This window comes from Microtus pennsylvanicus, chromosome 21 (genome assembly GCF_037038515.1).
Source record: "Microtus pennsylvanicus isolate mMicPen1 chromosome 21, mMicPen1.hap1, whole genome shotgun sequence".
Taxonomy (NCBI): Eukaryota; Metazoa; Chordata; class Mammalia; order Rodentia; family Cricetidae; genus Microtus; species Microtus pennsylvanicus.
Window position 1 is genome coordinate 28,214,122 of NC_134599.1, and position 22,630 is coordinate 28,236,751.

The window sequence follows — 22,630 nt, forward strand, 5'->3', positions numbered from 1 at the left end:
ATGGGGAGACACTGGTCCAAGTGTGCAGGTTTCTGACAGGAAGACCAGATGGCTCATTTGTCGTATTTTTTTTGACAATTAAAAAAAAATTTTTTTAAAGAAAGATCGGTTGGCCATAGTAAATAATATATTGTACATGCCTGTCACGCCCGACCTCGTCCAGCAAGGATGACGCATGACACACCGGAGCTCTTCTCACTGCAGTTTATTCCAGGACTTTATTCACTTTCTCTCTCTCTTCCCCTCTCTCTCTGGGCAAACCTCCCCCAGCCCTTAAGTAGGCATGGGCTGCCAACCCCGAACTGCCAGATGGGCACTGCCTATAGGTTCACACATATGCAGGCAGCTGATAATCATTGAGTGATCATAGCATAGGTCAGGCCTTAGCCATCTCAGGAGTTGATTATACATCTCCATCAGGTGTGATTCCACGCAGCTCGCTACAGTTCCCTCTTTTGTTTTGTAAAGCAACAGGTAAGAGTAGAGGTCTGATCTCTGTTAAAAATGGAACATGTACTAGTGTTTGTCCAGGTGTCATCCACTCAGAGAACACTAGACCTGTCCGGTACCTTTTTACAGAGGTGGGAGCTAGACACCAACCCACATGCAATCAGACTTGCTCTTACATCTTTAGCCAAACTTGGGGAGACTGTCCTGCTTCAATGGCCGTGAAGGCCTGAATGATCATAACTGCACTGCAATGCTGTGAAACCCTTATGTGACAAATGCACCACAGGCATACCAGGGAGGCAAGCACCATCAAGCCTGTTAGGGCTCTTATTCCCACCCACTCCTTCAGATGATCCATGGAGTGATCCAGGAAGATAGTCCTTCTGCCAGGCTGGTATCCATGTGTGTGGAATCTGCAGTCACAATCGTCACTCGCAACTTTTCCAGTTGTTGTTCGAATTCACCAGACCAATTACCTAAAAGATATCCAGACAATTCTTTAAATTTTTCATATCACACACAGCCCCAGATACTTCCATTCACAGCCAAGCTGAGCCAATTGCCACAGCCGCGGCTGTGCTTGCGGCAGTAGCAAGGGCAGTCAGAACTGGTAGCAGAGGGGCCAGCACAGAGGAGAGGAAGGGGAGGCAATCTTGCTTTCCCTTCCCTGGCTTTCCTCTGCCTGCTCCTGTCATTAGGAGTGGCTTTGCCATGACCCCAGGAGCAGTCAGAAACCACTGCTCCTTCAGCAGTCCCCTAAATAACATACCCCAGCTTCCATACCCCCGTGGCTCATTTATTCCTGTCAGCTGAGTGCATGGAAGACACCTCCCTTGTGCACCTCTTTGGCTTCCCTAGCAACCCAGCTGATCCTGCTTCTGCTCTGAAGGCCCCCCCTCCCCGCTTAAACCGTGTTTTAGGGAATTTGGGTGTTGTCTGTCTGGCTACTTCCTGCTGAGCGGGGACATAGCATTCTCAAAGGTATTTACTACAATCTACTGCCATTTTCAGGTCTCAGCAACGGAGGGTGGGGTGGGGGGGTGGGGGGGTGCTGCGCTTCTATGCCCTGAGGCAAGTCCCGGTGTTTGCAGCTTCGCAGACCCTCAACGCTGCTTGGCCTTGGAGCCGCAGCTGCTCACACTCCACTGCAAACTCTGGAGGTCTCGGTAATTCAAACTACATGAATATAACTCCCTTTCTTAGCGTGCCTTATTCAGTGGCAAAATCTAGATCTCTACCAAGCTTATCCCAGGATGACACATTAAGATTGCCGGAGACGGCAAACCAAAGAACAATTGTGTCACATTTAGCCAAAAACCTCTCCAAAGCACTCCGTAACAGCTCGTTAAGAGCCAGAAAAATCAGGTGTGATGTTGAAGCGCCCATTCTAAAATCCCATTCTTAAACCATTTACTTTGGTCGTGGCCCTCACTTTAAACCATCTACTTTGATCATGGCTCTGACTTTAAACAGTCCACTTTGGTCGCGGCCCTATTACCTCCACTCTCCCTTCTTCTACCGGCGAGAGCAGAAAACCCGCTTTTTGTTGCGGATCCCCAATCTTTACCTTGAGGATTATCTGGTGCACCCCCTGACTGCAGTAAGTTCTGGGCTCCACGGAGAGAGGTTTGGAGGTTCCCCATACGAGGCCACCACTTGTCACGGCTCTACCTCGTCCCGCAAGGATGACGCGACCACCGGCGCTCTTCCTGCAGCAGTTTTTAGGACTTTATTCACAGCAATCTATCTCCTTCTCTTTCTCTCTCTTTTCTCCTCTCTCTCTTTTTCCTCTCTCTCTCTTCTCTCTCCTTGGGCAAACCCTCTCCCAGCCCTTAAGTAGGCATGGGCTGCCAACCCCGAACTGCCAGGTGGGCACTGCCCATAGGTTCACGCATATGCAGGCAGCTGATAATCATTGAGTGATCATAGCATAGGTCAGGCCTTAGCCATAGGAGTTGATTATACATCTCCATCAGGTGTGACACCACGCAGCTCGCTACACATGCCAAAATTGTTAAAGATTAATTTCAAATGTTCCTACCATACATGATAATAAATAAATGAGATGATGAACATGGTAACTAGATTGATTTAATCAATACACATTGTATGAAAATATAACATCACACTGAATCTAAAAGCATATGCAACTATAATACACTTGTAATTGGTCAATTAAAGTTTTTTAGAGGGTAAGAGAGTAGATAATGAGGTGAATATAATAAAAAATATTATAGACATGTATGAAATTGTCAAAGAATAAATAAAAATATTTTAAAAGTAAATAAAAAGGAAAAAATTAAAAGTTTAAGCTCTATGGTAGCAGGGACCTCTAACTAAGAGGCTGTGGAAGGAGCATCGTGAGTTCATGGCCACTACTGCTCATAGCCAGACCTAGTTTCAATACCCAAACCCAAAACCCAGCATCTGATAGGTACAACAGGTGCAAAAAGACCAGCAAGGCTTACAGAAGTGGTTCTCAGCCTTCCTTTGTTTAATATGGTTCCTCATGTTGTGGTGACCCCCAGCCATAGAACTGTCTGCTGGTTACTTTTGCTACTGTGATGAATGGTATGTGTACATCTGATATGTGACCCCTGTGGCAGGGTTCTTCGACCCCCCAAATGGGAACGGACTCACAGGTTGAGTTCACGTCGGGCACCAGTTGAGAAGTGCTGACTTACAGTATTGTGGTGGTTCCATCAGGAAGGCGATAACGCTGTGGCGTGAGAACACAACAGAAGACAGCCTGGCTAATTATGCCTTGGAGAATCAGGCAGGCATCCCTGAGAAAGAAACAGGTGTGTGAGTTGGGACTACAAAGATAAGAAGCATCCTTCTGGAGCCGGGCAGTGGGGACACACATCTTTAATCCCAGCATTCACCAGGCAGAGCTCTGAGAATTCAAGGCCAGCCTGGTCTACAGAGTGAGCTCCAGGACAGTCAAGGCTACACATAGAAACCCTGTCTTGAAAAAAAAACAACAGCAACAAAGTATTTTCCTTCGTAAGAAAATATCTTTAGGCTAGAGAGAGGAGACGGCAGTTCAGAGCACTTGCTGTGGTCGCAGAGGGCCCAGGTTGGGTTCTCAGCACTTACAAGGTAGCTCCCAACCCTCTGTAATTCCAGCTCCAGGTACTGTGATACCCTCTTCTGGCCTCCACAGGTAACGCTATGCACATAGCGCACACACGTGTGTGGGGAAATCAACTCATACACATAAAATAAAAATCATAAAATTTCAGAATTTATTTTGAATATAAGTTGGAGAGGAAGAAGATGTGACATGAATGTGCGTGGTGACATGCATGGGCTATGATTATCACACACCTGGATCACATGTCCATGGTGACATGCATGGGCTATGATTATTCACACACCTGCATCACATGTGTGTGGTGACATGCATGGGCTATGATTATTCACACATGTGCGTGGTGACATGCATGGGCTATGATTATTCACACACCTGGATCACATGTGCATGGTGACATGCATGGGCTATGATTATTCACACACCTGGATCACATGTGCGTGGTGACATGCATGGGCTATGATTATTCACACACCTGGATCACATGTGCGTGGTGACATGCATGGGCTATGATTATTCACACACCTGTATCACATGTGCGTGGTGACATGCATGGGCTATGATTATTCACACACCTGGATCACATGTGCGTGGTGACATGCATGGGCTATGATTATTCACACACCTGTATCACATGTGCGTGGTGACATGCATGGGCTATGATTATTCACACACCTGGATCACATGTGCGTGGTGACATGCATGGGCTATGATTATTCACACACCTGGATCACATGTGCGTGGTGACATGCATGGGCTATGATTATTCACACACACACGCCTGTATCACATGTGCGTGGTGACATGCATGGGCTATGATTATTCGCACACCTGTATCACATGTGCGTGGTGACATGCATGGGCTATGATTATTCGCACACACACGCCTGTATCACATGTGCGTGGTGACATGCATGGGCTATGATTATTCACACACACACGCCTGTATCACATGTCCATGGTGACATGCATGGGCTATGATTATTCACACACCTGTATCACATGTGCGTGGTGACATGCATGGGCTATGATTATTCACACACACGCCTGTATCACATGTCCATGGTGACATGCATGGGCTATGCTTATTCACACACCTGGATCACATGTGCGTGGTGACATGCATGGGCTATGATTATTCACACATGTCCATGGTGACATGCATGGGCTATGATTATTCACACGCCTGGATCACATGTGCCAGCTACTATAAAGTTTAGTTTGAGTTTCTGTGAACCAGAGACGTGAAGACATTCAGCTAGTTCCATTACTAACGGCCAGAAGCAGTAAAATCGTGCCAGCTAACGTATGGCTGGCAGTAGTGACATGTGAAGCCACCTAGCAGCCTTTCTGAGACTCCAACTAGAAGAGGGAGTGGCCCCAGAGGGCATAGCGAGCTGACGTCATCATAGGAGCTGATGGGCTGGGCTCCAGAGACAGCTGGATCACATTGCATGAGGGTAAGCAAGGATCCTCCACCGCTCTGCCATTGGTACAGCTGTCACTCAGCTCTGGCCTCCCACTGCCTGGCCCACAGCAAAAGCCCCTAAGGGAACCAGACTGGGTCTTGAAAGCCTTTTGGTGTCTACCTGTTTCTTTTCAAGCCTATATCTAGTATAACCCCCCAAATCATTACTAAACTCTCTCAGTCATCTGTCTCCTCCGTCCCCCAGCCTCCTTCAAGGGATGTTTTGGTACCTCTGATAGGTAGGTACCCAGGCAGTCCCAAGCCAGCCCTGATCTCTTGTGTAGGCCAGTGGATGCTGAGTGCCTGCATGCTGGTGGCTTCCTTTGCAGGGTCAACTGGACTGACCCGGAACTTCCCTATTCTTTTTTTTTAAATATTTATTTATTTATTGTGTATACAATGTTCTGTCTGTGTGTATGCCTGCAGGCCAGAAGAGGGCACCAGACATCATTACAGATGGTTGTGAGCCACCATGTAGTTGCTGGGAATTGAACTCAGGACCTTTGGAAGAGCAGGCAATGCTCTTAACCGCTGAGCCATCTCTCCAGCCCCAACTTCCCTATTCTTGCTCTTGCGGTAGAAACCAGTACTTGAGCAAGGCTCGTTTCTGAGCTAGGTGCTTTGAACCACAGAAGTATAATGTGTGGTCTTTACCCTTGAAGGTATTTGTGTTAACTCCTCAGAACAATCCAGGCTTCACTGTCTCCTTCATCTCTCTCTGTTGAGCTCAGCCTGGGGCTCGACCTTCCAACTCTGCTCTAGGCAGAATCGCAAAGCACAGTGATCCTGGCTGCTGGAGACTTACACCAAAGCCTGAGTCAACCTGGACTTAGAGAGCTTAAACAGTTTCCCCAAGGTCAGCCAGCTTTTATATCACGGACCCAAGAAATGGTGGAGGACCTGGGATTTTAATCCAGATCTTCTATACTTGAAACCTCAGCTTCTCCTCCTTCATGGAGACTGAAGCAAGGACATTAGATTCTGTAACTGATATATTTGTAGAAGAAATTGGCACTCTGCAGTCTTTTTTTTTTTCTCTATCAAAACAGGATCTTTAGGTTTGGTGAAGTCATTTGAACCTTTTTTTTAAATTTGCATTTATCTCTCTGAGATGAGTTCATTCATTCATTACCAATTTATTCACAGTCTGCACTAGATCCTGACTGAGATGATGCAGAGTGCAGAGTTAACCAAGTGTTGAAGCCCTCCTGAGGTAGAGCTGGGGGGCCAGGGTGATCAGCGAGAAATTGGTACCTAACATCCACCTTTGATAGTAAAGGCCATAGGGGATGATTAGTAATCATCAGAGCTACTTCAAATCAAGTGACTTTTTTTTTTTTTTTTTTGGTGAAGCTTGGGTAGGAAATCAAGTGACTTTTAAGCAGAAACCATAGGTCTTTTTTAATCTTTAATACGGAATAGTTTGGGAACATTCTAACGTCGTCGAGACAGAGGAAACAGGTGAAGTGGGGTTTGAACTCCTCATCTTTCCTCATCCTGTGTGCTCCTGAATTAGCAAAGAACAAGCTCCTCTATGTTCCTAAAAATCCAAATACTTTTTTTTTTTTGGATATTTCAAGACAGGATTTCTCTGTGCTGCACTGACTGTTGAACTCTTTGCAGACCAGGCTGCCCTCATACCCATAGAGATCTGTCTGTTTGCCTCTGCCTCCTGAGTGCCGGGATTAAAGGCAGCCACTACCACTGCTCAGCTAAATCTAAATACTCTTTACCCCTGCAATGATTTTCCAGATGTGTTGCACCTATGTGTTTTATTTACTTTTACTTTTTCTTTTTTTTTAATTCAGAGGCTCAGGGAAAGGTTGCAGAGGTCCGTGCTGTCTGCTGCCCCCCACAGGGCAGATCTTGGGGGTCTGTCCATCGCTAAGAGCATGTTTATGAGTAGGAATCACCCCACACTTAATAGGTTTAGAAGAAGCAGGTGTGGTCGCCCATACCTGTAATCCCAGGACAGGTTGGTGTGGAAAGGAAGGGCAAGAGTCAAGGTTCCCCGGAGAGTTCAAGGCTAGCCTGATCTCCAGGAGACCATGCCTGAAAAAAATAGCATGAAAAGCTAGGATAACCGAATTCACAAGATCTTAGCAAGGAGGAATCTTTTTCACGTGAATGTCACATCCAAGTTAACAGATAATTCCATCTCTACATAGCAGGCTGGGGAAAACCCTAAGCCAGGCAGGAAGGATTGAAGGATAAAGGGCTAGCTTTCAAAGGGCAGAGCAATTTGGTTTTGTGTGTTTAGTTTACCATGCAATTTTTAGCTCATTCACTGCTTAGAATACACTTTATTTTGGAGAGCAGGAACAGCCCAGAAGCATGGATCCCCAAGCAGATAACCAGTAGATGCTAGGGGATCAGAGACAAATCATCTGTTAAGAAAGATGTGAGCAAGCTCTGTGAAATTTCTAGAGTGCATCCCAAAAAGGCTGAAGGAAAATAAAGACTGAAATAAAACCCTGGAAGTTTCTGCATAGACTCAAGAGCTGAGTCATTGCATGCCACCCTGCTTTGTGACTCTAGCTCTGGAATCTTTGAGGCCAGACAGAATATTAGATCGTTTGTTCTACTGTTCTAATCTAGCCAATTCTTTTTCCTTTAGTTTCCACACCCATGATTGTTGTTTACCAGGTTTTTAGACACTGGGTCACTGAATTAATTGTTAGCAATTAATTAAATTGGAGAGATTGAGTGATAAATACTGTTGACAGTGTTCGGGCAGATTCGTTGTCAATGCACTTTTATTGAGCTGCTAGTCTGTGTGAGAGCTTAGAATGGGTGCTGTGGGAAGTATGGGGAGTGAAAACAGCCTCTTTATTCAAGAAGTTTATGAGAAACTTAAAAAATGACATCGTTACATCAGACAGTGGCAGAAAATCATGCTCTTCATTACAGTTGAGTCCTACACTGCTTCAACAAGAGGAAGGATTGGATCCCCTTGGACTGTAGGAGAAAGTTCTAGAGTTCTGAATGTGGCTTTGGGGAGACAATGCAGACATTAGAACTGGAGAAGGGTGAAGAGGAGAGATGAGTAATAGGGAAAGGGGGAGAGAAAGTCAGAATGCGGGCCATGAACAGACGGAGGAGGCCACGGGTCTCGTCCTCACTAGAACTGAGATTGTAGGTCAGGGCTGTCTCAGTTACTGTTCTATTGCTGTGGAGAGATACCATGACTGAGGCAGCTTATGAAGGAAGCCCTTAATTTGGGGCTCATGGTTCCGGAGGATAGGTGAGTCCATGACCGTCATGGCAGGGAACATGGCAGCAGGTAGGCAGGTGTGGTGAGTAGGTAGTAACTGAGAGCGTGCTTGTTGAGACTACAGCCTTGAGGAAGAGGGAGAGCCAACTAGAATGGTGTGGGCTTTGGAAAACTCAAGGTCCACTCACTCAGACAGGGCCATGTCTCCTAAACCTTCCCAAATAGTTCCAACAGCTGGGGACCAAACATTCAAACATGAGCCTACAGGGGACATTCTCGTTCAAACCACCACAGGGGCATTGTGTGGGACCTTGAAGTTTTTGTTTTATAAGAAAGAAGAGACAATAGTGAAATTTTTAAGCAAGAGTAAGGGATGACCAAAAGATATTTACACAATGTCAATGGCAGTAAAGTGAGTGACAGATCCATTAGGATGCTCTAATAGAAGCTGGACAGAGCCATTAGGATGCTCCAATAGAAGCTGGACAGATCCATTAGGATGCTCCAATAGAAGCTGGACAGATCCATTAGGATGCTCCAACAGGTACTTGGGGCCAGGGCAGTCAGGGCTGAATCCAAGAGGGATCAATAAATGGGAATCGAGAATTAAAAAAAAATCACAAAGGAAGAGTTACAAAGATTTCATAACTGGTGGATTATAAGCTGAGAGAAAGATCGTCTCAAGGCACCAAGCCTGGGTTCAATGGCAGTGTTGGTGTCAAGAGATGGAAAATCCGAAGGTGAATAGGCTAAAGATGATCAGTCTAGTGCCAAGATGTAGAATGTGAGGTGATCACAGAACAGTAAAAACATTCATCGCAAAGAAATCTAAATATACCTAGACTATTCAGTTACCAGAAAAAAAAAGAAGAAACTTTCTCTTCCTACTTTTACCTGAGTGCTAAAAACAAAACAAAACAAAACAGCAACAACTAAAACCAAAACAAAACAAGAAGAGCAAGAAAAGAACTGAGAGCTGCTTAGCATAACCAGCTTGGTACAGTGCCAGTGGGAGGCAGAAGAGTGGTTGGAGGTACGGGCTGGGAAGGGAGTCGGTGGCGATATCATAGACCACCATGCCACTGAGCAATGCTTGAGATGGCTGCCAAAGGAGGCTCACCTCAGGGTTTCAGAGTCCCAGGGGCTGTTAGCATCTCCTCATGCTACCTCACGCTACAGATGTGGGCGGAAGGACCAGGAAAGGCACCTGGCCTCTCACTGTGCCTCCTGATTCTGACTGAGGCACACTGACTGTGCCTCCGGGAGTCAGAAGTCAAGGTGCTACTTCAATCTAGGGCCCTCCCCATCCTTGCCATTGGGAGTCGGGCACCCATACAACCTCTGTCATTCTAACTTTGTGAGACAAGGTCTCCCTGTGTAGCCCTGACTCACCAGGAACTTACTGTGTAGATCAGGCTGGCCTCAAACTTGCAGCAACCTCTGCCTGTTGAGTGTTGGGTTTACCAGTGTGCAGCCCACGTCTGTCCCTTTGCGGAACATTTCCACCTGGTTTTATGGAAGGAGCCTGATGAAAATGCTCAGAGCTCCAGTTATCCGAAAGACAATGGAAGACTTCTCAAAAGCAGAATACAGGAAGCATGAAAGGCAGGAAGTGACGTGGGCAGCCCTGATGGATTACGTGCTTTCAGACAAAGGAATCTCTTCCAGTGATGTGAGGAACAATCTATGAGTACAATCTATGGAGGGAGTGATTTCCCTGAAGCCTGTGTGGGCAACCCTAAGAACACATTCCAAGTGAGGGTGTTCTGAAATTTTCAGCAGTCTTTGAAAAGTTATGAAGAATAGGATTTCGACCCAGCTATCTGAGAGACAAGAAATGTGTAATCCAGTGTGGGGAGGAGGGCGGAGCACTCTACCTTTAGAATCAAGGTCTCGCTGTGTTGCCCAGGCTGGCCTTGAATTCCTGGGCTTAGGTAATCCAACAGTCGTGTGCCACTGTGCCTAGCTATATTACTGTTTTATTAATTTATCTGTATTCCAAATAAGGAACCTTTCTAATGATTCTAATGCTTCAGTTCCTCATGTTGCAGTGACCCCCAACCATAAAATTATTTTCGTTGCTACTTCATAACTGTAATTTTGCTAGTTATGAATCATAATGTTGTAATGTTAGAATATCTGTGTTTTCTTTTTTCTTTTTTTGCTTTTTGAGACAGAGTTTCTCTGTGTAGCCCTGACTGTCCTGGAACTCACTCTGTAGACCAGGCTGGCCTTGAACTCACAGAGATCTGCCTGTCTCTGCCTCCCAAGTGCTGGGATTCAAGGCATTGTACCACCACTGCCTGGCCAATATCTATGTTTTCTGATGGTCTTAGGCGACCCCTGTGGAAGGGTTATTAGACTCCCAAAGAGGTCTCGCTCGACCCACAGGTTGAGACCCACAGGCCTAAATAGGACATTTTTCATATTTAAGTTTGTGCTGCTGGGTTCTAACAATGAGTTAGAGGATGGATCCTTGAATTAGAGAGGAGAGATAATAATTAAAAACTGCCAAGGCTGGCATTAAATCCTGTGTTTGGTGCCCAGCACTAAATAAAAAGAGAGGTGGTAGATTATGCCTGTTAATCCCAAAATTTAGAAATTTGGAGGCAGAAGGATTGGGGGTTCAAGGTTGTCCTCAACTGCGCGGGAGAGCTTGGGCTACTGGGGACCTTATTTCAAAAAACAAAACACACGAAAATCTGCAAGACACACTTCCTAGAGGCCATGAGGCATAACTGCCCTTGGAAGGTGAATGGGACTTGCGTCGGCAGAGGCTAGGGGTTTCAGAACTGAGATCCTCAGCGTGGCCTGCACGGGGCTCGTAGCTGATGATCTGGAAGGAGGAGGTTGTAGTGTTAGTGACTAGAGAGTATCACTGACCCCTCGGGGTACACTGACTGTGACCCATGTTTCCAAAGTCATAGATTTCCAAGACTTTGTCTATGATTTCTGGAGTCTGCTCACTGGGCAGCGGTGGGAAAATACGATCATACTGAAGACCGGATTTTACTCTCTTCTTCCTAGCAGTCCTAAAAGGGCCAGAGGCAGATCTGAATTGGATGTCATTTTATCTGAATGATGACAAACATTCTCCGGGGAGAGGCGGCAGTAACCTGGTTTTCCCTCTCACCCAAAATAGGCCTTGGTGACCGATGATCTATTTTATGAAGTGCACTGGCTTGGCCACCTCATTTGGGACCTGTGAGCCCTGCAGCTTCTCCGCTTCAGCAGATGGCGTATTCCCCAGGACTGTGCCTTTCTCCTGATTGATCCCCACCCTTTGGAGGGAACTTTGACTGGAGGCCAGGGCTCTCCCTGTGCTATCTCCAGGGGACCTCAGCTGCCCTCTTTACCCACAGGCAGCCTTACGAGCGTGCAGCGAATGCCATTTTCTCTTCTGTCTACATTGATGTTTGTGGTGTAGGCCTTTAGTTCCAGCACTCAGGGGTGGGGCAGAGTCAGTAGCTGGACTTCTGTAAGTTCAAGGCCAGCCTGGTCTCCTGCTGAGGTCCAGGACAGCCAGGGCTACACAGAGAAATCTTGTCTTGAAAAAAAAAAGTCATGATGACACATTCAAGTCTAGCAATAAATAACAAGAAGCAGAGGGACCCTGGAAGTAGAATGTCCGATAAGTTATGGTATCAACCACGAGGCTTAGACACGTCCTTTAACTCAGTCACTTCAAGGCAGGCATTGGCTGTGGTGGAGAGCAGGCGCCATGTTTTTCTTGCTGCCTGCTTGTGACACACATCAGTTCAACCAAAGCACTCAGTTCCAACTAAACAAAATATTAACGCATCGATGGAGGACTGGAGGATCAGTGATATTCCACTTCCTGATGTAAAGAATGTTCCACGTGTTTTGGAGTTAAGGAGTTGTCTGCTCCATTCACTTGGCCCCGGCTCTCGCTGATTCCGGACACCCCCGGGCTGCGGGCAATGGAGGCATCATAGATGGTTTGAACGTGGGTGTGTTTAGGAGTCCTGCCGCCTCTGGTCTCTTCAAGCTTGCTGCTGGACACAGGCTTTCTGTTAGGGGAACTTCCCTCTGCTGGATAGAATAAAATCGTTTCGTTTTTCTTACCAATTATCCACTAATTTCTCTACCCCCCCCCTTTTTTTTTTATTGGGAAACAAACTCAGGATCTACACTTGACTACTGAGTGACTCCTGACTTCTGATTTTTCATTTGAATGGAGTTGGTGGTAAATGCTGTGTTTCTTTCTCATGGTCTGCTGGGTAAGAATTCAGATCACTTTTCCAGACCTTAGTTAGGGAGAGTGATGCCGGAGCTGGACATGGAGAATGGGCACTCGCCTGATTCTTCAGTTTCTTACAGCCCAAGGAGGCAGCCAGCGTTCACGCTCCGGACTCTGCAGCGGGGCCAACTTAAATTTTTTTTTTTTATAACACCCATAGTTAAGATCAAATCGGAAGCTGGCTTGAAGACACAGGCGTTTTCAAGATGAGGGTGCTATTTTGCCTTCATGGTGGCAGGATCCTATTTGAATTAATATTTTACTTAGTCTCACATCATAGCCCAAGCTGGCCTGGAACTCACTATCCAAAGTTGACTTTGAACTCCTGATGCTTCTGCCTCCACTTTCCAGAGGCTAGGATTGTAAGCATGGCCTACCACACCTGGCTTGAATTCCTTTAGTTGATTCCTTTTGCAGCTTGAAATCATTGTATAATTGGTGATAATTCAGTTTTGGAAGTAGGCATAAAAAAATGTACATTATTATGCTAGGTAGTGGAGGCACATGCCCTTAGTCCCAGTACTTGGGAGGTAGAGTCAGGCAGATCTCTGTGAGTTCGAGACCAGCCTGGTCTGCAGAGTGAGTTCCAGGACAGCCAGGGCTACAAAGAGAGACCCTGTCATAAAAAACCAAAACTAAAACAAAAAAGGGCTACACTCTCTTTGAGATACCTTCATTTAAAAACTTTTATTTAATTTTTAAAATTTTCATATGTATGAGTGTTTTGTCTGCACGTGTGATTGTGTAACATGTTTGTACCTGATGCCCACAGAAACCAGAAAAGGGTGTCATATCTCCCGGAATTGGAGTTACAGATGTTTGTGAGGCACCGTGTGGGAGCTGGGAATCGAACCCTAGTCCTCTGAAAGAGCAGCCAGCACAAACCCATCTCTCCAGCCCTCGCGATTCCATTGTTTTAAACACTGTGCACCTACATACGTGTCTGCTCTCCTTATATGACCTCCAGGGGTCACACTACACACCTTTTGTTTGATTATGTTGACTACTGAATTATGTGAGCAGATTTATAGATATATTATAGAGCAAATTATATCTATTACAGTATTGTATTTTTATTTATGGTATTTTATTTAGAATATGTGAGAATTTGTATATTTTTAGAGTAAATTTAACATCAGAACCCTAAAATGTGCTTTAATGATTTATATATTATTTGCAATAGATTAAATAACACAGTCATTGTTATTTCTAAAATTTTCCTGAGGTATAGTTTGGACTCATATCGTATCTGAGAGAATAGGTAACTGACTGTCCCTCCCCTCCCCTCTTCTCAGGGTCTTACTTGTTGCCTGAGCTGACCTTGAACTCAAAAATCCCGTGTCTCAGCCTCCAGAGAGTTGAGATTGCGGGCACCTGATCTTAAACGTGGCTTGACCCTCTTTTTCAATCCCTCCCACAGACAGTTGTTCTGCTTGACTTTCTTCAGCTTTAAAAAAACCAGTTCATGAATGTTCAGCAAACAGCCCATTTCGCTCAGCTCTTAGCAATGTGTTAGCGGTGTCAGGTGCAGTGGTGTGCTCTCATGGGCAAAAATCAGTAGCTACAGAGTGCACAAAGGAATCAATGCTTTTTGTTAAGTTTATTTGTTGTGCAGTGCTAAGGTTATATATATTTTATTGTACAGTGCTAAGGTTTTATATATATATATATATATATATAGTATAGTACTAGGGTTATATATATATTATTGTGCAGTGCTAGGGTTATATATACTTATTGTGCAGTGCTAGGGTTTTATATATATTAATGGTAGCCTGGGTAGTCCCTGTATTCCTGTGCTTCAAAGTGCTATGACATGGAGCACTTAAACACATAGAAGACTAGAAAGCTAGCCACCATGCTTGGCTGGCGCTACTTCCTGTGCAGTTAGGGCAAGCATCCAAGGCTCCTAGGTGTGTCTCAGTCTGTGTAAAATGAGTGGGTACACACTGTGCCCACCGGTGATCAAGTGCAGTGTCCCTGACTCCACTTTGAAATCCTGCGATGCACACACAGGGCGGTTATTGTCATCAAGCAATGTTGCTTTTAGATGATATAGGAAAGAAAACCCTGATCACAGCGCTGTCCACAATTTTTCAGGCAGTTGTTGGTCATCACAAAGGCTACATAGATTTTTCCTTCTGAGCATGTTGGCAGGCTGTGTCCCGATGAGTTACTTTAGTTTCAGGGGAAGTATTTCCTTGGCACCCTTCCCCCAACACCAAAATTCTCACTCTATTAAATTAGAAATATGCACCAAAGACCCATTCAATAAAGGACACGAAATGGAAATTAACTGAGGTCTGCTTTCAATTAATTTCAATTCCCTGAAGTGCCCAAATTTCCATTTTGGTCCCAGCAGTAATTGGAAAGTAATAAGCAAGCCTGGGTTTTTGAAACCTTCCGTGCATGTGGGGGAGAAGGGTGTGCGTTCTAGGTCACTCTGGGGGAGGGGAGCCTCTGGTCTCCAGCCCCCTGTTAGTTTTACTATGCAGTTTTTCAGTTAATTTCAGTTAATTAGTTCGCACGTTTCTGTTGCTCTGTATTTACAATCTCAGAACCTTTGCTTTGGAACAGCAGAAACAGATTGAAAAGAAAATCCTTTCCCGAAGTTACCATGTCTGAATCAAACACACACAGAGATGGGGGTGGGAGATATGGGGGTGGGGACCCAGAACCCCACAGCTTCTGCTCAGCCCTCACAGAACTCAGGAAAGTCTGGCATATCTGGAGCTCAGCTGGCAGAGTGCCATGCTTGCAGAAAAGACCTGACTTCGGTATTCCGCACTACGTAAACTGGACATGGTGGAGCATGACCATAACCCCAGCACTTAAGAGCTAGAGGCTGGGGGATCAGAAGTTCAAGGGCACTCCAGCTACACACGAGTTTGAGGTCATCCTAGAGAGATAGGCCAGTTATTAGGGATGCTTGTTGCACAGCCACAAGGGCCTGAGTTCAGAGCCTAGCGCTCATGTAATAGCTGGATGCAGTTTCCCAAGCCTGTAACCCAGTATTGTGTGGGGTGGAGACAGATCTCTGGGGCTTGGTGGCTGCCAGCCTAGTGTGAAAATGGGAGCTCCAGGTTCAAGGACAGTGACAGAGGAGGAGAACGGCGATGACATCTAATGATTTCCTTCTGATTCTGTTTTGACATTCATACACTCATACATAGACACGTGCATCCATACACAGACATGTATGTAATACACAGACACACAGAGACACAGACATACAGAGAGAGACACAGATAGGAACAGATAGGGACAGGTAGGGACAAAGACAGAGAGACTCGGACAGAGACCAATCCTGGAGATTTAAAAGATTGCAAGGTGGAAATCATTGCTTTATATAGAGACCAGCATGGTCAAGGGACCAACAGATGCTTCCTTGCTCAAGCCTGAGGTCTGGGGAGACCTAGATGTGTGTTTTAAAGGCTAGCACTAAAATTGTGGAGATGCAATGAAAAGAAGTTAAAGGGGGGTGTCCGAGCCATGCAGGCTGGCAAGAGGCATTTGTTTATTTCAGACAGTGGTTCAAAGGCTATCAAAGACAAAGTAAAGAATTCCAGGAGACTGGGAACATAGCTCAGAGCTAGAGCACTTGCCTCAGCCTGAACCTACATTGACTTCAATCCCTAACATCACATTAATTAACTAATCAACTAATTAATTCCTGGGCTCAGAGAGTAAGGGATTCTCAGTACAGAATGGGCAGCTTATTACAAGAAAGATCTGTAACTTGCTGTATAGACCAGGCTGGCCCTGAACTCGTAGAGATCTGCTTGTCTCTGCCTCCTGAGTGCTGGGATTAAAGAATGTGTCACCACATCCAACTTGGATAAGAGTTGGTAAAAGAACATTCCAATCTTCTCAATTAACTTAAAAATCTGATATAATCCAATGAAAACTTCTTCTTCTTCTTCTTCTTCTTCTTCTTCTTCTTCTTCTTCTTCTTCTTCTTCTTCTTCTTCTTCTTCTTCTTCTTCTCCTCCTCCTCCTCCTCCTCCTCCTTCTCCTCCTCCTCCTCCTCCTTCTTCTCCTCCTTCTCCTCCTCCTTCTTCTCCTCCTCCTCCTCCTTCTTCTCCTCCTTCTCCTCCTCCTTCTTCTCCTCCTCCTCCTCCTTCTTCTCCTCCTTCTCCTCCTTCTTTTTTTCTTCCTCCTCTTCTTCTTTTTTATGTCATGAGTAAAATGTTTTTGGACTTCACTTTATATGGTAAAAAGAAAGACCAAGAGAAACAAGTCATAAAAAGGAATAATAGTTTATCTCACCAAGTAATTTTTAAAGATTTCTTTTTATTATTTTAGTTATGCATAGCTGTTATAGGTATGTGAGGGGGGAGGTGTACATGTACAGGTGGATGCTGGTGCCAGCAGAGGCCAGAGGCACCAAATTCCTGGAACTGGAATCACATATGATTGTGAGTCACCTGATGTGGGTGCTGGGCACTGACAGGCCTTCTGGAAGGACAACCAGTGCTCTTAACCTCTGAGCCATTTCTCCAGCCTCTCACCAAATATTTTTTAACATACTAAAGACGATCTACAACCTGTCATTTGGTAACAGGGATAGATGGATAGATAGATAGATGATAGATAGATAGATAGATAGATAGATAGATAGATAGATAGATAGATAGACAGACAGACAGGTACTGTTATGCCCAAGTTACTAGTCTCCAAAAGAATTCACGAAGTCCCGTTTCTGATGCAAATTACAGAGGGTCTATATACAGACTTAAGTTTGGGTCACCCCTTTCAGCACCCCAGCACAGTGAGTGAGAAAAGTGTTGGGGTGAGCCCTGGGAGGGGAGAACTCTTAAAGAAGAAACACCGTAATCAGGGGGGTTCATGTCCTGTCATCTCGGAATTGGGTAAGGAGGGCATAGGGTAAGGTAGTTTCTTTTCAGTTTTTGGGTGCGAAGACCCTAACAAAGAGCCATTAATAACCGACAAGGTATCTTGAAGGACAGGATGCCTCCTAGGAACATCTGGACCTTGTTAAATTTTATGGCCCCACTCCCTAGCTCCTTAATTGGCTATTTTCAGGGTATCTGTTCAATTCTGCTACCACAGCACATTTCTGGAGCTGAGATTGACTCCCTGCTCATTATATGGCTTAGGATGAAGCCACTTCCTTAAAATGGAGTTTGTAAAGTCAGGTCCTCACAATACATACACATACATATATAGAAGAAAGAAACCACAATTTCATTTCTTTCGGTGTATATGGAAATTTAATATGTTACAAAAATTGAAATTCCAGTTCCATGAAGGGACAACATGGCTCCCTTAACCTGTGTTAGGTCTAAGCTGACATCTGGAAGACAAGGAAGCGGCATGGTCGCCTGTCCTACACATAAAGCCAAACTCCAGGTGGTTCAATCAATTTCAAAAATACAAAAATTCTGAGGGGAAAATATAATCTTGGGTTCTTCAGAGAGCTTTAAAATGAATTCAAGAAACTAGCGGCAATTAAGAAAAAAAGAGCTGTGGTCTCTAATTTTAAAAAGTGTTTCAATAGCAAAAGTGATCATAAAGTCAAAATAAAGACAATAAATGGAGCTGAAGAGATGACTCATTCCGGACAGCTCACAACTGCCTACGGTTTCAACTCCAGGGGCTCTGACACCCTCCTTTGGCCTCCACAGACACACGTGTGTCTCACATCCACACAGACAGACACAATTCACAAATCCACCAGCATGTAATCTTTGTGTCTTGAGGCTTTTCTTGGGGTGCTGTGTGAAGTGGAAAACAAAGGAAACCAAGGGAATGCCTAACAGTGCAGGAGTGATCAGCGTAATTCATGCAAATCATGGACTAGCAAGCAGCCAATAAGGATACTTTCTTAGACTCTATGACCCCTGAGTGAGAAAGGTAAGTACAGGATGTGTGTGTGTGTATGTGTGTAAAGTGAGTCCTCAGCGGCCGCCTCATCTCTCTCTCTCTCTCTCTCTCTCTCTCTCTCTCTCTCTCTCTCTCCCTCCCTCCCTCCCTCCCTCCTCTCTCTCTCTCTCTCTCTCTCTCTCTCTCTCTCTCTCTCTCACACACACACACACACACACACACACACGTGTGGACGTGATCTCATGAGAACAGAGAAAGGCACGGAAGAATAGCAGAGATGGGTGTCAGTAGGGGCTAGGAAGGAAATGAGCAGAATAAAAATAGGGCATAAATAATAGCAATCCAATACTGAAATTAGATAAAATGCCACGCTACAAGGGAAGAGGAAACAGTAGCTAAAACACCTTAGTTATTGACGTAAAAGGTCGTCGGACAATGTAAGCAAAAATGATGACGGTTGTTCAAGCAGAAGCCTTGTACGTGTTCCCACTGTGCTTTCCAAGTGTGTTTCTAACCAAAGCACTGAGTTTTTATTAGGGGTTTCATTAAGGTTAAACCTCTGGGAATGAGGAGCCAGAGTTAGAGGGCACAAAGCCCCGTGAAGCCTTCTCAGATGCCATAGTAAACCATCGGCTCAGGTGTTCTGGTAGGATTGCCACTTGCTCCAGGTACAGATTATCATGAAGATACTGCTTTGGCCCCATAGGCTGGTAGGAGGGGAAAATCTCCCCTACCCAGAACATGGAAATCCTGAAGGCCACCAAGCTGAAGGCCTGTTTGAAACATATGCCATCCCATGAAACAGGTGTAGGGGACGTGTCCACACGATTCCTGATAAACATGGCTAGGTTCCAGTACCTCTGTCCACCCCACCCCCCGTTCGACCTCAGGTCTAAGTGGTTCGGTTTGTACCACGCAAACCATCCCTCTCTTGCTATGAGCAGTCAAGGAGCTCAGGGTAGACAGCCCGCCCCATGTCATCATCCAGGTATGGCTTCTAGTCTTCTGCACGCATATTATACTTCTGGGCAGCTGGGACCTGTTCTTGTGGGGCCCTAGGATACCGCTCTGGCAGTCTGCCCTTGGTCAAGTAAAAGACTGTCTGCGTCCTCAGTTGCACCAGGCCACAGGTTACCGTCTGCCGTCACCAGATTTTCAGGGCTGCAGCCCCAGCCACGGCCAAATTTACCCGTTTCGCCTTCCCCACCTTCAAGTTGTTTTTGTTTGTTTGTTGGGTTTTGTGTATGTGTATACTTACCTTTGCTTTTATAATTAACTAGTGAAAACGAGATTTCTTTTTTTTTAAATATTTATTTATTATGTATACAATATTCTGTCTGTGTGTATGCCTGCAGGCCAGAAGAGGGCACCAGACCTCATTACAGATGATTGTGAGCCACCATGTGGTTGCTGGGAATTGAACTCAGGACCTTTGGAAGAGCAGGCAGTGCTCTTAACCACTGAGCCATCTCTCCAGCCCTGAAAATGAGATTTCTAACTTATACTGATTAGACACCTTTTTTTTTTATGTCTTGAGATCAGTGGGCACACAGATGTGCATCTGTGAGCTTTCTGACTCCAGAGCTCTGAAATACACACATTTTCCTTCCACTTAGGACATGGAGTTTTGTTTGCCTGTTTCCAAATAGTTACAGGTTCAGAAAACTAAATCCTCAGGAGTAGATTACCCGTAACAATTTAGCTTTACATAGTTCAAGATTTTCCCCTCCCCCGAAGAGCAACAGAGTTACGCCTAACAATAATTTAAAAACTTTGTGGAGGCAATAAAGTTGAAGCTTGGTCAGTAGAATGCTTGCCTAGCATGCATGAAGCCCTGGGTTCAATCTCCAGCACCAACCAACCAACAAACAAATAAATAAAACAAACCAAAAAACCTCAGACAAACCTAGCTAGGCTGGCACATTACTGGAACTTAGCATCCAGAAGGTAGAGGGTAGAGAGAGGACCAGAACTTCAAGGTCACCTTGGCTCCACAGTGTTTAAGGCCGTTCTGAAGCTCTTGTCTATGAAGGAAAAAAGAAAGAAAGAAAGAAAGAAAGAAAGAAAGCATTGTTATGCTCTGTGTCATATGTCCCATCTAGCCTGAGATGTTGGAGACTAGGCGAACCTGGCACCTTCAGTCTTTGTCGTGGAAAGCTCAGGAGGTGGAGGGATTCACCAAAGACAATAAAGGGTTAAAATACTGAAGGGGAACCGCAGAATGACTAAGTGAGGCCCAAGGGGTATCTTCTCTCCACTCATTTGAGTTAGGTTGCTTTCTGAACTTGCAGCTGCATGCCCAGTGTCACAACCGGCAGCCCGCTTTGTTATGCATCTCCGGGGTGCTAAGGAAGCCACCAAACGCTGAAAATGTGACTAGAAACAGGCTTTCTTGCTTAGCTTCTCCTTCTTAATGTCATTTCCCTAAGCAGCAACTTGCTAATAGAGTTAGTAGGTCTTAATTAATTAGTTGGATCTGAAGGAGAATATAACAGATTAAAAACTACTGTATTGTCAGGTGGTGGTGGCACACACCTTTAATCCTAGCACTCGGGAGGCAGAGGCAGACTAAGTTCAAAGTCAACCTGGTCTACATAGCAAGTTCCAGGACAGTCAGGGCTACACAGAGTACTGGGGTTAAAGGCATGTACCATCACACCCAGTTAAGTTTATATTTTTTAAAAATAATTTATTTTGTGGGCTGGAGAGATGGCTCAGAGGTTAAGAACACTGCCTGATGTTCCAGAGGTCCTGAGTTCAATTCCCAGCAACCACATCACATGGTGGCTCACAACCGTCTGTAATGAGATCTGGTGACCTCTTCTGACCTGCAAGTATACATGCAAGCAGAACACTGTATATGTAATAAATAAATATATATTTTAAAAAATAATAATTTATTTTTATTTTATGTGCATTGGTGTTTTGCCTGCATGTATGTCTGTGTGAGGATGTTGGATTCCCTGAAACTGGAGTTACAGACAGTTACGAGCTGCCATGTGAGTGCTGGGAATTGAATCTGGGTTCTCTGGAAGAGCAGCCAGTGCTCTTAACTGCTGAGTCATCTCTCCAGCCCCTAACTTTAAGTTAGAGATGTACTGAATTTAGTAATTTGTTCTCCTGAAATTGCTTAGCTTTAAGCTGTGTATGGTATTACAAGCTAACCCATGAAGCCAGTCTAGTATCTTCATCAGTACTACCGGATTCCTTTATTCTTTGATTGGCAGGTGCAGGGAAGGGGCGGTGGCCTGATCCAGGACGATGAGGGTGCAGTGCTGAAGAGTGCGCTGGAGGAGAGAAGCAGCGGACACCATGGAAAAAACCAAAACAAAGCAAGGTCAGATCTCCATCTTGCTTTGGAGCTCGGGAGTCAGGAAATGCAGGAGTTGACCAGTCTGGCCACTGTTTCCAAATATCATTTTCCCATCCTCACCTTGGAGACCTTGAAAAACACAGACTTGCTGGAATGCAGAAAATGCCAAGGATGTAACACGTGGCTTGAGTCCTTCTCTTTCCCCCTCAGTGTTGACTTTAGGACTGCCTCAGACATGTTGACTAAATAAGGTGCATGTCTCTAATAGCCACCCAGCTCCTGCTAGGCTCTCCTAGGAGAACAAGTGAATTCCCCTTTCCTGTTTAAGAGCAGAAGCAATATCCAGAAGTCACTCCGTTATCATTCCCAATGGAGAAAACAGCCACAAAGAGCAGTCAAGCGACAGCTACGAAGTGAGGTCCTGGTCCACTGTCTCAGTCTTGACTCTTGCCCTTTGTTTGGACATAGTATGAAATGGGCTAAATTGTCCCTATTCAAGTTTGCATAAGGAGGTTTGGTAACCCCAAACCATTGGAATTTTATAGGGACATCCTCTACCAAGTGCAAACTCTAGGCTGAGTGATACCTTAGTTAGGACTTTACCATACGGAGGCTGGCTCCTCTAAGGAGGGCTTTTGTACCAGTGTGTCTAAGGAAAACAATACACACGTGCATGCACCAAAGGCTTGCAGGCAGGAGTTTCAGGAGAGTTGTTTGCTTCCTGCAATGTGACCTTTGTGCGATGTGACCCTACAGGTAGCAGCAAAATGGTTGAGCAAGTGCCCATAATTCCATTTTCCAATTGATCGTGGCAGGGAAGTCACAGCAGGGGGTGCCTGAGAGACCGAGTCACATCACAGTCACACATAAGAGCAGAGAACAACACAATGATGCTTTCCCTCAAAACCTGTCCTTTCTTTAAAAAAAAGTTTTTAAAAATGTGTATGATGCTCTGCCTGCATGTATGTATGTGCACCACATGT

At 45.1% G+C, this 22,630-nt stretch overlaps 1 protein-coding gene and 1 pseudogene across 9 annotated transcripts in view; one reads left to right on the top strand and one right to left on the bottom strand.

The window, feature by feature from the left end:
• Positions 1–22,630, top strand: part of Arhgef33 (Rho guanine nucleotide exchange factor 33) — a 149,594-nt gene that overhangs the window by 11,486 nt on the left and 115,478 nt on the right. For all 9 annotated transcript variants that reach the window (XM_075955688.1, XM_075955691.1, XM_075955686.1 and 6 more), the window contains one exon: positions 21,562–21,671. In XM_075955688.1, the coding sequence (XP_075811803.1) occupies positions 21,647–21,671 (25 nt within the window). In that variant the 5' untranslated portion in view covers positions 21,562–21,646. The remainder of the gene's footprint in view (positions 1–21,561; positions 21,672–22,630) is intronic.
• On the bottom strand, positions 18,944–20,669 carry LOC142839269 (NADH dehydrogenase [ubiquinone] 1 beta subcomplex subunit 8, mitochondrial pseudogene; annotated as a pseudogene).